The sequence below is a fragment of the Acanthochromis polyacanthus genome, chromosome 12, assembly GCF_021347895.1.
Source record: "Acanthochromis polyacanthus isolate Apoly-LR-REF ecotype Palm Island chromosome 12, KAUST_Apoly_ChrSc, whole genome shotgun sequence".
NCBI lineage: Eukaryota > Metazoa > Chordata > Actinopteri > Pomacentridae > Acanthochromis > Acanthochromis polyacanthus.
In genome coordinates this window covers 29,595,161-29,611,154 of record NC_067124.1, presented here as the reverse complement: position 1 = coordinate 29,611,154, position 15,994 = coordinate 29,595,161, and the positions used below count along the sequence as shown (strand labels likewise).

At 38.5% G+C, this 15,994-nt stretch overlaps 2 protein-coding genes across 2 annotated transcripts in view; both read left to right on the top strand.

Annotated features, from left to right (window-relative positions):
* The window catches only part of LOC110963916 (uncharacterized protein C14orf93), a 161,174-nt gene extending 161,029 nt beyond the window's left edge, over positions 1–145 (top strand). Inside the window, exon 6 of the transcript XR_007945428.1 lies at positions 24–145. The gene's annotated coding sequence lies outside the window, so the exon portion shown is untranslated. The remainder of the gene's footprint in view (positions 1–23) is intronic.
* A 1,792-nt stretch (positions 146–1,937) lies between these two features.
* Positions 1,938–15,733, top strand: dcst1 (DC-STAMP domain containing 1). The gene is made up of 16 exons (XM_022216606.2): positions 1,938–1,980; positions 2,091–2,216; positions 2,561–2,635; positions 2,734–2,862; positions 4,433–4,572; positions 5,815–5,980; positions 6,783–6,926; positions 7,370–7,491; positions 7,576–7,733; positions 8,127–8,226; positions 8,314–8,409; positions 9,370–9,496; positions 10,318–10,434; positions 10,859–11,001; positions 13,394–13,498; positions 14,235–15,733. Exons 1-16 carry the CDS (start codon positions 1,938–1,940, stop codon positions 14,274–14,276), a joined length of 1,833 nt encoding a protein of 610 aa, XP_022072298.2. The 3' UTR covers positions 14,277–15,733.
* The last annotated feature ends 261 nt before the right edge of the window (positions 15,734–15,994 follow it).

The following is a 15,994-nucleotide window of genomic DNA, read 5'->3' as shown; positions in this document are numbered from 1 at the left end:
TATCCCAGCTGACTCGGGCGAAGGCAGGGGACACCCTGGACAGGTCACCAGTCTGTCACAGGGCTACATATACAGACAAACAATCACACTCACATTCACACCTACGGGCAATTTAGAGTTATCAATTAACCTCAGCATATTTTTGGACTGTGGGAGGAAGCCGGAGTGCCCGGAGAAATACCACGCATGCACAGGGAGAACATGCAAACTCCATGCAGAAAGATCTCAGGCCCACCCTGGGATTTGAACCAGGGATCTTCTTGCTGCAAGGCGAAAGTGCTAACCACTAGTCACTGTGCAGCCCCCCACTGAAAATATTAATATATAATATTTCTCTGAACCTTTTTGGAATAAATTCTACCTGGATACTCTCTGATCTGTGTAAACACTGCCTGCAGTTCAGTCAGTAAGTCCCAGAATTTTTTTTTCACATGACAGTTGTTCACAGCGAATTGGATCATGACTTTAAGGTTTCCCTGTGAAGGGCAGAATTTTTTTTGTGGAATCTGGTTTAAGGAAATGTTCTACAATCAAACGTAGGGGAGAAGGGGACCTGAAATCCTGAATTCAAGCCAATTTAATTAGTTACCTCAACTTGAATTTAGTATAAAATCAATTAATGCAGAAATTTGGTTTTAAATTAAACACAATTTGAAGTTGGTGAAAATATCATTATTAAATGGCTTAAATATTCATCCATCCATTCTCTATATACCGCTTTATCCTCACTAGGGTCGCGGGGGGTGCTGGAGCCTATCCCAGCTGACTCGGGTGAAGGCAGGGGACACCATGGACAGGTCGACTTAAACAGTATATAATAAATAATCCATAAATTTGATTTTTTTCCTTGATTGCTCACACAACTATACATAGGAATAAGTGAGTTGAGTTACTTTTTAAATTTGCGCCTGAACAACCTGAAGCCCTGATGATTTGAGGACAGTTCTTATATCAGTACAAACTTACTGAAATCGAAACTAAGAACTGGGACTTTAATGTCAAATATATTTGTCTATTATTTAAGGATTTTGGATATTTAAGGATTTTGTTTAAAATCAGTGGCATTCCTCTAGACCACACAGTTGCTGAGGCATTAAAAACAGACTATATAATGTGACTTCAGCCTCTTTTCTTTTTATTAAACTGCTTTGAGCTGCAGTGTCTGGAGAGCAGGTTTAGGCTGGATTATAAAACTCCTGGAAACAGGACGTGTTTGTCATATTTGGGACAGTTGGTGTGTTTGTCTTCCAGCTTGCAGAGATTCTGTCATCAGAGCATCAATCTAAACTTCACTCTGGTCGTCTTCGTGTTCAGACCTGCAGCCAGAAGCCGCAGAATCGCTCCGACGTTCAGATCAAGTTTCCACATTCTTGGAGAGCTTTTGTGTTTTTTTGAATCCCCCTCCTCTCCAACTCCTCCTTTTCCACCACAGGAACTCTTTACGAACTCAGGAAATTCACTCGTATTTCCAAGACACGACTTTGTTTCCAGTTTGGGCTCCTGAGCCACAGAATGTTTATGACCGTTTCAGTCCACAAAGTCCCGAAACAGGATGTGTTTTCTATGTCGTGCACATAAAATAATAATAATAAAAAAAGCCATGTGGTGCTTTGTGGAACTCCATACAGGCCTGCTTTCACTCAGAATGTATACTGCAAATAAAAAAAGAAGCAGCTTTAAACTGCAGTTTCCCTGTTTTGTGAAAATACAAATACCTAGTAAAAACAGAAATAAGTAATAATTTACATTTTGACAGTAAAAGAAACCACTCAAAAACCACTGACATAAATCAGTTAGCTGGAAACCATGGAAACGTGATGCCAACAACTGAAGCCTCCAGAAGCTCCAACTGTCAAACAGCAGCAGGTTTCTAACTGTAGCTCTTCATTTTAAGAATAACGAGTACATATGAGGTTGAAGGAGACTTTTAACTGATAATGGTTCCCACTGAGCAGCAGACATGTTCACCTCCTCACAGCAGTAAGTTTGCTGAACAACAAGCTGACTTTCAATAGTTTTTTAGGACCCTGCATGTATCTGTGACCCCCAGCTGTTCTCAGAGCTGATCCAGCTGTGTGTGCTTCTTCCAGCTGTGCAGAGGTTGGTTCTGACCTGCCTGCCTCCAGTCGTCCACCGATTCCTCTTCAGCCAATCAGAGGAGTTTCCGGTGACTCACCTGGTCCTCAGAGCGCTGTTTGGAGCTCTGAGCGGTTCAGGTAACATCAGCTCACAAATAACCTTTAGAGGACATTAGAGAATATTAGAAAACATTCAAGAAGACAAACAAACTTCCACAACTCCATTTTGAAAACCGAGAGAAAGCTGCTGCAGAACCTGCCGGAGAATCTGCATATTTAAAGGTTTTCTTCAATGTCACAGTAATTCAGTAACAACTGTTTATATATGTACAGCTGCACGACAAATAGGAGCTGCTAAACGATCATTTGGTTGCTTTTGGTAGCACTAGATGGACTAACTCTAATAAATATAGTTGTGTAAAAAGAATCTCACTTGAGAAAAGATCAATAATTAGATATTGATCAGTGTCTCCTGTCCTCAGGTCTGTTTCTGTGCATTGCCCACAACCTGCCGCTGACCTCTGACCTGAAGCTGACAGTAGGATGTGTATTTGTCGGTGAGGAAACGTTACACACACGTATGTTCTCTGTAACACGTTAAAGACATGTGGCGAACCCACTGAAGTGTGTTTTTGTGTGTGTACATGTGTTCCAGCTGTGTGTGCCGCTGGTGGAGCATTGTCTCCGTACTTCAGGTGTTCGATTCTCCTCATGTTTCCCAGCATGCTCGGCTCTCGCGGCCGGTCTTACCTGATGCTACTGATCCTGTCTGTGCTGTACACAGGTGAAAACACACACTGAAAACACACACACACACCTGCACCTGAGGATCAATTGCAGCATCAATTACTCCAATTAATCGGTGGCTTGGTTTGGTCTCTAAACATGAAGAACTAAAACAAACTTTTTTTTTTTTTTTGCCCCAAAGACCCAAACCCCAAAGATATCCTATGACGATGTATGACAAAAGAAAAAATAATTTAATCATTGTGCTATTTCCATAGAAGTTCAGGACTTTATAATGCAGTGAAAATTAAGCCAACAGTCTTGAATTTTTTTAACAACACCCAGAAACTGCTGAGAGTTCAGAGGCTTAAAATCAGTGATGTTTTCCACTAATTACATTTTCAAACCAGCAGATGTCACTGTGCTGCTGAGGTTGAAGCCGAGCATCACTGCTTTCTGCTAAAAAATCAACAAGTGATTTACAGCATGTGTTTATCTACAGGATGGATTTCAACAAACCTTTAGAGAAAAATAAATGTAAATCAGTATTCATTCCTGTGTAGGTCGTTAAATATGCTTTTAGACACAATCATTGGATGATATTACAATTAATCCTTTAGCTCTTTCTAACATATATTTATGGACATGAACTGTGAATTAATTTTGCTCCTCCAAACCTGAATAATTGTATCCTTTTGGTGCAAAGGGAATTCTGGCTGCTTCCAAAGAGGCTTGATCAAAATGATATAATTAGGAATGTACATTCCTTTAACTAGTTTTGTGCTTTCATATAGTCAGGCATTGCAGACATTTTTTTCATCAAATGGTCAGAAGTAACAAAAAGCAAGTTAACGTGATGCAAAATGATCAGAAAAGATTGTAAAACAACCATAAAATATCAAAAACACTACAAAGCTCCAAAATTATCAAAATAAGATGCACAACAGCCGCTAAAGCTGCAAAGCAATCACACAAATTTTCAAAATGACCAAAATGTGATGCAGAACAACCACTAAATAGCATATAACAACCAACAGTAATGCAAAATAACAAAAAGTTGAAAAACAACCACACATAGATGGAAAATGAGCACAAAAAGTTGCATAACAACTACGAAAAGATGTAAAAAGTGGCAAAAATCCCAAAATGTAATGCAAAATCATAACAAAAGTTCCAGCAACCACAAAAAGTTGCAAAGGAGCCACAAAAGTAACAAAGCAACTGAAAAATGATGAAGAAGAACCACAAAAAGATGTAAAACAAACAACATGCAATGCAAAGCAACCACGCAGAGATGTAAAATAACTATGAAAAGTGGCAAAAAGCCCAAAATGTCGTGGAAAATTATAACAAATGGTTGTAAAAGAACCACAAAAACATGTAAAACAACCATCATGTAATGCATAATAAAAAAATTACAGAACACATCCAAAAAGTGGCAAAACAGCCAAAATGTGATGCAAAACGACAACTAAAAGTTTAAAACACACAACCACAAAAGGTTGCACATGCACCATAAAAAGATGTAAAATGCTACAGAAAGATGTAAAACAACCAAAACATGACGTGAAACAACCACAAAAGGATGTAAAATATTGTGTCATGTGGTGTTTGTGATGCTGTTACAGGACCAATTTCAAACATCCGACGTAACGCAGAGTCGGCCGCCTTGACTCTGAGCTGTAACTTAGATCTGCAACTTCATCACGGCAGGTTGCTGTGGAGAGAAGCCGTCAAACCGTTCATACTCGTCACTCAGGAGCTCATGGTGAGAGGAGCAGCAGTTTGTGTTCATTCTCTGTGCAGGTATAGAACCAGTTCTGAACCGTTTCTTCAGATTAGACAACGCAGTGTCACAGAGCGGAAGTGGCAGTAATTCCTTTGGTCGAAAATCATCTTTTAAATAATGACCAAAGTTATTAAAGTTCCTCCTGAGGGGAGAATGAAGGTCTGCACCACCACTTGGAGATTTTACAGTTTGGATAAGAGAAGATTTTAATCTGATGGTGATGCTGCATGAAGTGTGATGATTACTGAAGTCAGTTGGGTTTATCTTCAGGGGACCATGAATATCATAACGCAGCTGACAGGGAGCGTTTCTGCAACATCAGCTAACATTACCTACAAGTTCTAATATTCAAAGCAATTTTTAAAGATATTTATCTTTTCAAACAATGTTCCTCTACAGGTAAGCATTAACTAAGACTTTTAGCTGTAACACTGGAAAAACACAGACGATGTTCCACGATAACAAAGGAGGAACGTTCTGAAATCAACATTCACAAAATGTTTTACAGACGTTTCAGTGTCTCAGATGATTCTAATGAAAATGTCCTGGTAATGTGACAAATTAACAAAGATGGAACATTCTTCCTGCAATGCTCTGAGAACGTTGTGGGGACGTTGCTGAGGTAGTACGTTATAGAACATTCTTCTACACAACGTCCTCCCAATGTTCCACAATAACAACTGAAAAACATGATCAGATCACAGAATGCTTTCTGTTCTACTTCTTGTTGAGGGAACCCATTCCAGATCATTGTTTTACACAACGCTTCCCCAGTGATAGCAAAGAAAGGATGTTTTAATGCAACATTTGGAAAACATTGATGTAATCAAGATTTCTGTTGGCGGAACGTTCTTTGTAAGATGTCCATGTAATGTGATGAAGGTGGAGCATTGTGCCTGTAATGTTCTAAAGATGTTTTTGCGGATGTCGTTGGAGCAGAATGGTGTAGCAATGTATGACCAAATATTTTTAGAGCATCTTTAGTTATGTTGCATTTAAGAAAAACATTCTGGGAACTAAAAGAAAACTTCCAGTTGAAAATATTAGTAGAACTTTCTTAGAACATTTTGGGGTGTAGAAGTTCTAGTTTGGAGTCCATCTAATAATTATGAGCATGCTTGCTGCTGATGTGACGACAAACTACTAAATTTTTCAGTCAAATGTCTGGAAAGACTAAAAACAATGCATTGCAGATCCAGCACTGATCCATTTCTCTTCCAGAATGATAAAGCTGAGTTTGAGTCAGAGACTCTGAGTGTCAACCAGAAGTTTCAGTCCATCAGGGATGAAATCGTCCTTCAATATGGGTACGATCGATTCGAACCAAGCAACAGCACTAACAGCACACAGGAACAGTTCGCCGCCAAGACCGTCTTGCAGTGCGACCGTGAGTCAAGATTTAAAAGAAATAAATACAGAACCGTGTACAACTTTCAGAAACTAAAAGCAAAAAGTACCCACAGAAGTGGGGTCCAAATGTTGCTTCTGTTTTGTATTTCTTCTGAATTTATTACAAAATGCTTCAGGTCACATTATGATATCAGCTCAACAATCTGTGAAAAATGTCCCAGAATGTCAGAATCTCTCAGTGTTTGTTTGCTTTCTTTTGCTTTAAACACAGCAGCACTTTATCTGCAGGGACACTGCCAATTAAATCAGATTGGATCACCCATGATATTTCATGATGATGTGAAAATGTTCCAAAGAACATTTGTACTGTCGGGAATGTTTGGCCTTGTCAGTCAACAACCACAACCACAAAAGTTGCAAAATAACCACAAAAAGAAGTAAACTGGCCAACATGGGAGTCAAAATTACCACAAAAAGCTGTAAAGCAACAAAATGTGATTCATAATGACCTCATAAAGTTACAACCAAAATGATGCAAAACAACCTGAACAAATTGGACACCGACCACAAAAAGTTGCAAAATGACCAAAATATAACACAAAACTGTGTTCTTATTTTTCAAAACCCAGAATTACAACAAATAGAAATGTTGTGACATTATTTTTATCAATTAATTCTGTTTTTACAAGAAATCTTTCTTGATAGAACCTCACTTCATCTCTGTTACATTTTAGCGCTTGGCCTTTTTCACCATTTTCTTCTCCCTGCACATATTTTCTGTGCTCTGTTGTTTTTCTGTGCTGAATAAGTCTGCCTTGATGCTTGTGTGTGGCGTCCAGGTGTGATGAACCAGGGCATCCAGCGCTGTGCTGACTGGTTCAGCAGCAGGTGGGAGGCTTGTTTGGAGGCGATACCTGTCCCCGTCATCAACCACATCCTCTGTATCCCCATGAAGTTCCACTTCCTGTGTGACGTCATGAGAGGTGAGAGGTTGTCCAGGTCGAAGTCATATGTTCAGTATGTTGAATATATTCAATATGTTAAGTGTGTTCAAAATGTTCAAATGTCCACTATGCTTAATATGTTTAGTATGTTCAAAAGGTTCAATATGTTTGATACGTTCAGTATGAGTATAATAAATATATTCAGTATGTTCAATATGCTCAGTTTGTTCAATATATCCAGCATGTTGAACATGTTCAAGATGTTCAGTATATTAAATATGTTCAATAAGATCAATATATTCAATTTATTAAATATGCTTAGTATGTTCAATATGCTCAGTTTCCGTTATTCTGTTTTTGAGTGATGTTGTGCACAGAAAGACAAGCGTATGCCAATTGTCACATAACATACATAAGTATTAACTTCTAAAGCATTCTTCTTCTTCTTTTTCTTTTCTTTTCTTCTTCTTCTTCTTCTTCAGTTATGACTCCATGGTGCAGAGAGCACATTCCTGTGGAGGGAAACTTCGGTCAGCTGTTCGATCAGCTGAACTCTTCAGTCAACCAGCTCTCCAGAGAGTTCATCGCTGAGCTCACTGTGGAGGTCAGAACTAAACCATCTGTCTCCTAACAGCTCCTTCAGAACTGAACGTTGAGTTTAATCAGTCCTCTGCGTGACGTCCTACAGGAGCATGAGGAGCAGGCAGTGCTGGATGGAGCTCTGCCAGCAGATGACTTCACTCAGGCTGTAAAAAGATCCTTCAATGACCTGACGGCAGCGATGGAACAAGTGTTCAACGTTCTGCGGCTGCTGCTCTCCTTCACCTTCATCACCATCATCACCCAGTAAGATTCACACTTTCATCACCATGTTATCTTACTAACAGTCACATGTTCCCCAAGTAGAATTTTTTACTCCACCAATGTGCTTCGAGAAAGTTCTGCAAATTTCTTCTTGTTGTAGTTCCTAGAATCTTCTTCCTCAAGGCAGCACTGAATACGTTCTAAATATCTGATGATAACATTGTTATACTGTTATGCCAAAACTGAATGCTGCACTGAGAACGTTCTTCCTTTGTTATCATGTAACATTGTGGAGTACATTTTTTGAGTGTTGGTTTTAGTTCTCTGAGCGTTGTAGGGAGAATGTTCCACTTTTGTTGATATATCACTTTACGAGAATGTTGTACGTTGTGGGTAAAGTTGTCAACGTTAACGTATGCTCCTCCTCCTCTTCAGGGCAATCGGTTACCTGAGATCTTACATGAGGGACATTGATTTCGACAACACCTACATCACCACCTACTTCAGGCAGATCGACGCCCGCAGGAGGAAAGCAGTACGATCCTCTTAATTCATCCGCTTCATCCTCTTCATCGTCATCACCACCACACGCTCACAATCTGATCTTCTGTTCTGTGTTCAGGGGAAGCGCTTCTTGCTGCCTCTGAAAAAATCTGAGAAAAAAGAGTTCATCTACCCCTGGAGTCTGAAAATCCATACCGAAGAGCTGCAACAAGTGGTGCGTTCAACAACACTGCAGCTACAGATTTGGTCATAACGGAGATGTTTTTGAGTTTATGACTTTATCCGCTTTACGACATGGAAAAAATACTCTTCCAGAAGAATGACCTCAAAAATATTCTATTGTGAAAGAAAGCTAAATTGTGAGAACATATATATTTAAAGGAACTGCTGAAGAGTTTCAAGAGTCTCTTCAATAAGTTTATGAATTCAGTTAGCATCATATGCAACTGTTTCATCTGTAGCTCCAGCCTGCAGTTTGGGGCCTGAAAGTGACAAATATACCCATTATAAAACATGTAATTTCTCAGTTATATTTGGAGAACCCCTTTGAAACTGTAGAACTCGTGTTTTTGTGGTACGACTTGTTACACCTGCTCAGTCCTTTATACAACTTCAACAACTTGTAAAGTTTTTTGTGATCAAGTATCTCATCATAAAAACTATTCTGTGTTTTGTTTTGGACTGTTGTGACACATTTGTTTCAGAATATATCACTGTTTGACTTTTTGTTAATATGAGGTTAAAGACAGGACTTTTCATAATGACTTACATGCATTTTTTCAGATTTCAACTCACCCATTATCAGAGATTATTTTATCAGCTTGTACAATATTGAGATTCTGAATGAGTCTAATGCTGTGAGGTAACAGTGAATATTTCAGGCTTTTATCTCAAAAAGTTCCTGAGATTTTGTTGCTCAAACAGCCTCAAATTTCAACGTTCAAATAAAAACCTGCTGAAAGTAGGTCAAATTTAATATATCAAGCTAAAATCTCACACCTTTTTTCAATAATATCCACATTTTATGCTTTACTAATTTCAGACAAATCGGACATTGTTCTTAAAATGTAATGATTTAAAATGGAACGACCTTTATTCATCAACACCTGGACATCATGACGCCTCAAGCTGGAGGTTCTGTGTGAAGTAAATGTGAAGTTCTGTGTGTTGTCAGATGTCAGGTTTGTTCCAGGTGATGTTCGTCTCTCTGCTGTCCGTCATCCTGCTGGCCGTCGACTTCTCTCTATTCCACGTTCTGGACATCGTCAGCAGACACACCATCTCCCATTTTAACCTGACCAGTAAACACACAAACACACACCACCCAGCCATAATGTCCAGAGAACGTTCTGCAAAGTCAAACTAATATTTTCACCAAAAGTTTGGTAGTTCCAGCGATATGGACACAGTTGAGATTTATTGGAATTTTTGTATGTAAACTCTCAAAGCCAAAGAGCTAAAGTGAATAATGCAAGCTGTGATTTGTTTTTTGTTTTTTTACTTTTGCATTGAAGTTGTGGCTCTTACAAATCCTCTCAACCCTAAAACTAACCCCTTCTTTTCTTTTTTTAACGTTTATTCACCAATTGTCTGGTAACTTCAATGTATTCCTAAAGGTAAACTGAGGGAAATGGTGCATATCAATGAAAGCAAAGTTTGATCCCGCCGTAAATACATCCCAAAGTCTACATAATTCCTTCTGGTTTTTTGAGAAAGACACTGTGAACAGAAACTTGAAGTTGCTTCCAAATGTTCGGCCTGTAGTGTTGTTCATTTGTAGAGTTTATTTTACATGTTCCTGCTGTGAAAACTTTGAAAACTGTGACAGTGTTTGCGACTTGGAGCAGTGATTGTGACGCATTTCAATCAAATATGTAAACGTAAAATGTCGTCTGCAAGTAAAGATGCGAAATTATTATTATTTAGATTTTTTAAAACTTGGATAAATATGAAGAGAAGGCCTAATTTTCACTTTTTCTTCATCTGCATGTGCTAGCATGCGAATTCTAAATTGCTAATAAATATTACTGTGTATTTTATACTAACACTCTGTGAATTCAGGTTATCATCAGATTCTTTGACAGAGAAAAGCAGCTCTTCAGAAATGCTCCTTTCTCTGCAGGTAGCCACCAGGTGGACTTCAGAGTGGACGGAGACACCATCATGGGCCGCCTCCTGAGAACGATGGTTTCAGCCTTCAACAGCTCATCCAGCCTCGACGTCACCACTGACAACAGCGGTGAGTCACACAGGATTCACCTGTAACCTGGTATAATGTATGTGAACGTTCACATTAATGCGCAGGCTTGATGTGGATCTGACAACAACACTTAACCATGAGTTTCATTGATTACACCAAAGTTTTTGATGCAATAAAACATCAAGCAGTTATCCAGATGCTAAAGGACATAAACATAGATGGAAAGGATTTACAAATGATAAAAAATTATATTGTATTTTATATAATATTTATTTTATATATTCATATTCTATATGTATTGCAACAAAGTGCAGCAGTGAGATTCAACAACGAAACTGGTGAAGAACAACCAATAAAACGAGGTTGTTTTTTGTGGTGACACTTTGTCCCCTTTGTTAAATGTAACAGTTCAAAGTAATGAAATATAAGTTCCTCCCCCTTTCTCCCGTCTCCTCCCCCTCAGTGTGTATGTCTCCCCCGTCTTCCCTCTCCTCCGGTGTGTACATCAGCTGTGCTTGTTGTGTTGCGCTGCTGCTGCTGCTCAGCTGTCTTCAGGTTTACAGCAACCGCCTGCGACGCGTCATCACCGCCTTCTACTACCCAAAGGTGCACAAATCTGTACATACAACACCCACAAATACACAAACCTGTACACACAACACCCACAGGAACACAAATATATACACACAACACCCACTGGTACACAAATCTGTACATACAACACCCACAAATACACAAATCTGTACACACAACACACACCGGAACACAAATATATACACACAATGCCCACAGGTACACAAACCTGTACATACAACACCCACATTTACAAACACATATACACACATGCGTGTACATACTGTAAGTGCAACATCACAAGTATTCAAAACTGACAGTTTTTTTGTACAGTGCACATGTTTGATTATTTATTTGTTTGTTTCCACCTTTAATAATTCATTTTGTTGTTCTTACTGTGAGTAAACAAAACAAGAAAACAGGATTTAAAGAAGTATGAATGGAATGTACTGCACTGTCAGACGAGGCTACAGCAGCAGCAGGATTAGTCGCAGTAACAATAGTAGTACTTGCAGGAAGAACAGTAGTACTTGCATTGTACACACACACACAGACACAGACACACACAGACACACAGACACACACACACACACACACACACACACACACACACACACACACACACACACACACACACGTTTGTTTTTCTATACCGGTGGGGACTTACCATTGACTCCCATTCATATCTAACTCCTAACCCTTACCCTAACCCTAACCTTAACCATCACCAAATCAATGCCTAACCCTAAACAAACGTTTTTGCACTTTTACATTTTTTATTAACAACAATATGGCCAAGAAAACGGTGTTGCCACCCGTGGGGACCTCATTTTAGGTCCCCACCGTAAGACAAGTCCCCACCTTTATAGCAAATAGTCAGGTCAAAGTCCCCACCGGTATAGCAGAAACAAGTACACACACACACACACGTCTTTGGATTTGAGTGTATGCCGCTTGCTGTGACGTCACCTCGTTTTCAGAAGTGATGAAGAAGCAAACACCTCAATCTCATTAACACACACACACACACACACACATTGTGTTTAAACCCTATGAGCTGCAGTAAATCTGATCTGAGAGCAGATTAATGTAAGAGCATTACGAACCGTGGTCGAGAGACATTCACACAAGCTGAGAGAGAGAGTTCTGTGGATTCACATTCAGCTGCTCAGCATGAAAACATATTTATTGATTAACATGGACTGATCGATCAGCATCGGCCAGCGGCACAACAACAGCTCAAGCTTTCTTTTTAAGTCTGACACTGAAAGCTTAATTATTCCATAGCTGAGGGATTTACTTTTCCTTTAAGACATCATCCTTATCTGAGGAAAAACCTGAAGACATTTACTGCGCTCAAAGAGATATTACAGCTATAAAATTATACAGTTTCTAACTTTGAATTCATAAAACACATTTCTAATGCCTTTTGTCATCTCACAATTTTGGCAAATACAGAGATTGGATAAATATTCAACTAAGATAAGGAGAAAACCTATACTTAAGTGAGTATTTTAAGGAAACCTGAAGGAAAAGACTTACAGGTTTTTCTTTTGACACTTGAACTCAGTCTATGAGCAACATCTTAACTAAAGGGTGACATTTCTGAAAAGAGACACAAAACGACAAAAATGACACACAAAATCACAAAGACCAGAGGCAATGACACAAATGAGACCAACCAAAACAAGACACGCAATGAGAAACATGGGAAACAAAATGACAAAAACTAGAAAAATGAGATGACAAAACGATACAAGTGAGACGGAGAACAACAAAATCCAGACCAAAACAAGACACAAAATGACCAAAATGAAACACAAACCAACACGCAAATAAAACAAAAAAAATTTTTTTGGTTTTGTTTGTTTTGCATTGACAAAATTACAAAAACAAGTGGTCATTTTGTGTCTCTTTGTGGTAATAATTTGTCTGTTGGTGACTCTGTGTGGACATTTTGAGTGTTTTCATACAAGTTTCGTGTGTCTCTGGTAGTTTTGTACTTATTTGTGTTGATTTTTTGAGTTTTTGTGTCTCTTTGTGGTTTATTTTATGTCTCTTTGTGGCCGTTGTGTGTCTCTTCAAAGACATTTTGTGTCTATTTATTGTCATTTTGCTTTGCTGTGTGGTCATTATGCATTTTTTGTGGTTAGTTTGTGTTTCTTTGTGATCCAAGTACCAGTCATTCAGTAGTACACCATTATTTTGTGTCTGAAATCTACTGGCTGCTGTCATGTTATCAGAATCCGGCTGCTGATTGGTGCTAATCTCTGACTCTGATTGGATGTTTTCTTTTATTTAAAGTTCTCTGATCAAGTCTAAACTAAAATTCAGTTATTGTCTCTTTTTCAGCCTTTACTACTCTGCAGAAATACGAACACCATGCAGGTAAAATATAAGCTCCTATGTCTGTCTTTCTGTTCAGAGGGAGAAGAAGCGAGTCCTGTTTCTCTACAACCTGCAGATCCAGAGACGGATTTCCTCCGCTGACAGTAAACACACTGCGAATAGAGGACAGAAGCGCAGGACGGTGAGCTGATCTCTGGTTTATTCTGGGTCGCTGTAAATATCCCTTTAATCTGTCAACCTGCAGCAGCCCCTCCAAGGAACTGAAGTTTAGTTTGTTGCTTCCAAGTGTTGAGGACTATTTCCTCTGATTTCATTAAATACCTGCAGCATCAGGATCAACATGAGAGAGAACTGCAATTTTGTGTCTTTTGTGGTCATATTGCATTTCTTTATCATCATTCTGTGTCTCTGTGTGGTCATTTTGTGTTTCTTGTGGGCATTTTGCATCATTTTGTGGCTGTTTCGTGTCTTTTTAGAACTTTTTTATGTGTATTTGGTATAATTTTGTGCTAATTTTGTTGTCACTTTGAGTCTATTTGTTAGCAGCTTTGTGCATCTATAAAATAACAGTTATTTTGCTTAATTAAATACAGTAAAACAATGCAGCAGAACAAATTACTATTTGTAAAATTACATTTTTCCTTTCTGCATGGGCTGTGATTTTAGTACATATCTGTAATTAACAAAACAGAGAAAATCAATAAAATAACAGTAAATTGTTTTTTAAAAATTTGTATTAAGTCATTTTCAAATGTTAATTTTTTACAGTGTGTTGAAGTAAAACAGGTTTTTGTATTTTAGACGGTTCTGATCTAACATGTGAGATGTTTTGCCTATTAAGAACCATTGGTCTCATCGATCTTCTGTCTTTTGCTGCTGTCGTCTTTGTGTTCATTTTCCCTGCTGTGTGTCTGCAGGTGTTTCAGCAGCTGGTCAGGTGTTGGCGCCGTCTCTGTTGACATCACAGACAGGAAGTGTATCAGACTCGGAGGAGACGCACTACACCAGCAGTTAGACAGCGGTCCACCGAAGAACAGAGACGGACACCATAAAAATGCAAGACTCCCACAAAAACACATTAAATTAACATTATCTAAAAAACAATGTTTAAAATGTATATTATTTTTTTAATACAATTTACTGTTGTTTTTACAGTTTTTTTTCCTGTTTTGGTAAATTACTGATGATATCTACCAAAAATCTCTACTCTTTGGTATCATTTTGTGACTCTTTGTGGTAACTGTGTGTGTCATTGTCATCATTTAGTTTCAGTTTGGTATCGTGTTGTGTCTCTTTGTGGTTATTTTGTGTTTCTTGTGGGCATTTTGCATCTTTTCGTGGTTGTTTTCTGTCTTTCTAGTGTAATTTTTTATGTCTGTGTTATAATTTTGTGTCTTTTGTGATCATTTTGCGGTCACTTTGAGTCTATTTGTGTCAGATTTGTGCATCTATAAAATAACAGTTATGTTGCTGACAATTCTTTTTTATCATCGCATTATCAGTTATTAAAGCATTTATACAATTAATCCAATTGCAGCTGGATCAAGCTGAGCTGCTAATAAAGACACAATTCAGTCGCAAGTGTAAATAATATACAGCGCTGTGTGTGATCACAGGATCCTATTACATCCGGCTGAGTTATGTAACCAGCTGATCCTGAGCAGCGGCACGTGCAGCTTCATTCACAGCTTTAATCTGATGTACGAGCTGATGCTGGATCAGTTTACATTAGCACTCCTCTCACTGAACTGTTTCCAACCTCTCTGACCTGTAATCCTCCTCAATGTGCTAATTATTCAGCTGCCAGCCTGCCATGTGGGCCAAACACTGATTTGAACTTACTGTACATTAATTCAAATTTTATTCATCAACACACCGATTCCAAACTAAAAATTCAGTTTGAAACAAGTCAAAGGCAGAACTTTAGTCTTCATGCTGCTGTGACATCACTGTTGAAGGCTTTATGGTCTTTTTGTGGTTCGTTTAAGTCATTTCGTGCTCTCTTTTATGATTCTTGTGGACAGTTTGTGTCTCTTTGCTGTGGTTTTGTCTGTGTTTGTGTTGGGTCTCTGTTGTTATGTGGTCATTTTGCTCATTTAGTGAACATTTAGTGGGTTTTTTTCTCTTAGTAGTGCTTCTGTGTCTCTTTGTGGTCAATTTCTGTTTCTCTGTAGGAATGTTGTGTGTATGTGTTCTCATTTTTTGTCAGTTTGTGGTAGTTTTGTGTGTCCTTGTAATAATTTTTTGTCTCATTCTAGTTGTTTGGCTTGTCTGTACGGCCGTCTTGTCTCTTTGTGTTTGTTTTGTGTCTTTTTGTGGTCATTTGATGACTCTTTGTGGTGCTTTTGAATTGCTTTGTAGTTGTTGTCTGTGTGTGGTCGTTTTGTGTCTCATTGTGGTTGGTTTGTGGCTCTTTGTGGTCATTTTGTCTGTGTTTGTGTTGTCTCTGTTGTCATGTGATCATTTTGCTCATTTTGGTGATCATTTTGTGTTTTTTTTCTCTTAGTGGTACTTTTGTGTCTCTTTGTGGTCCTTTTGTCTCCTGCTTTGTTTTGTGTGTATTTGTGTTACTGGTTACTTTATATTTCTTTATGGCTGCTGTGCGTCTTTTTATACGACAGCTGTCATATAAATTATACTTTCATTTGCTACATGAAGAAAAACATTGAAAACAACA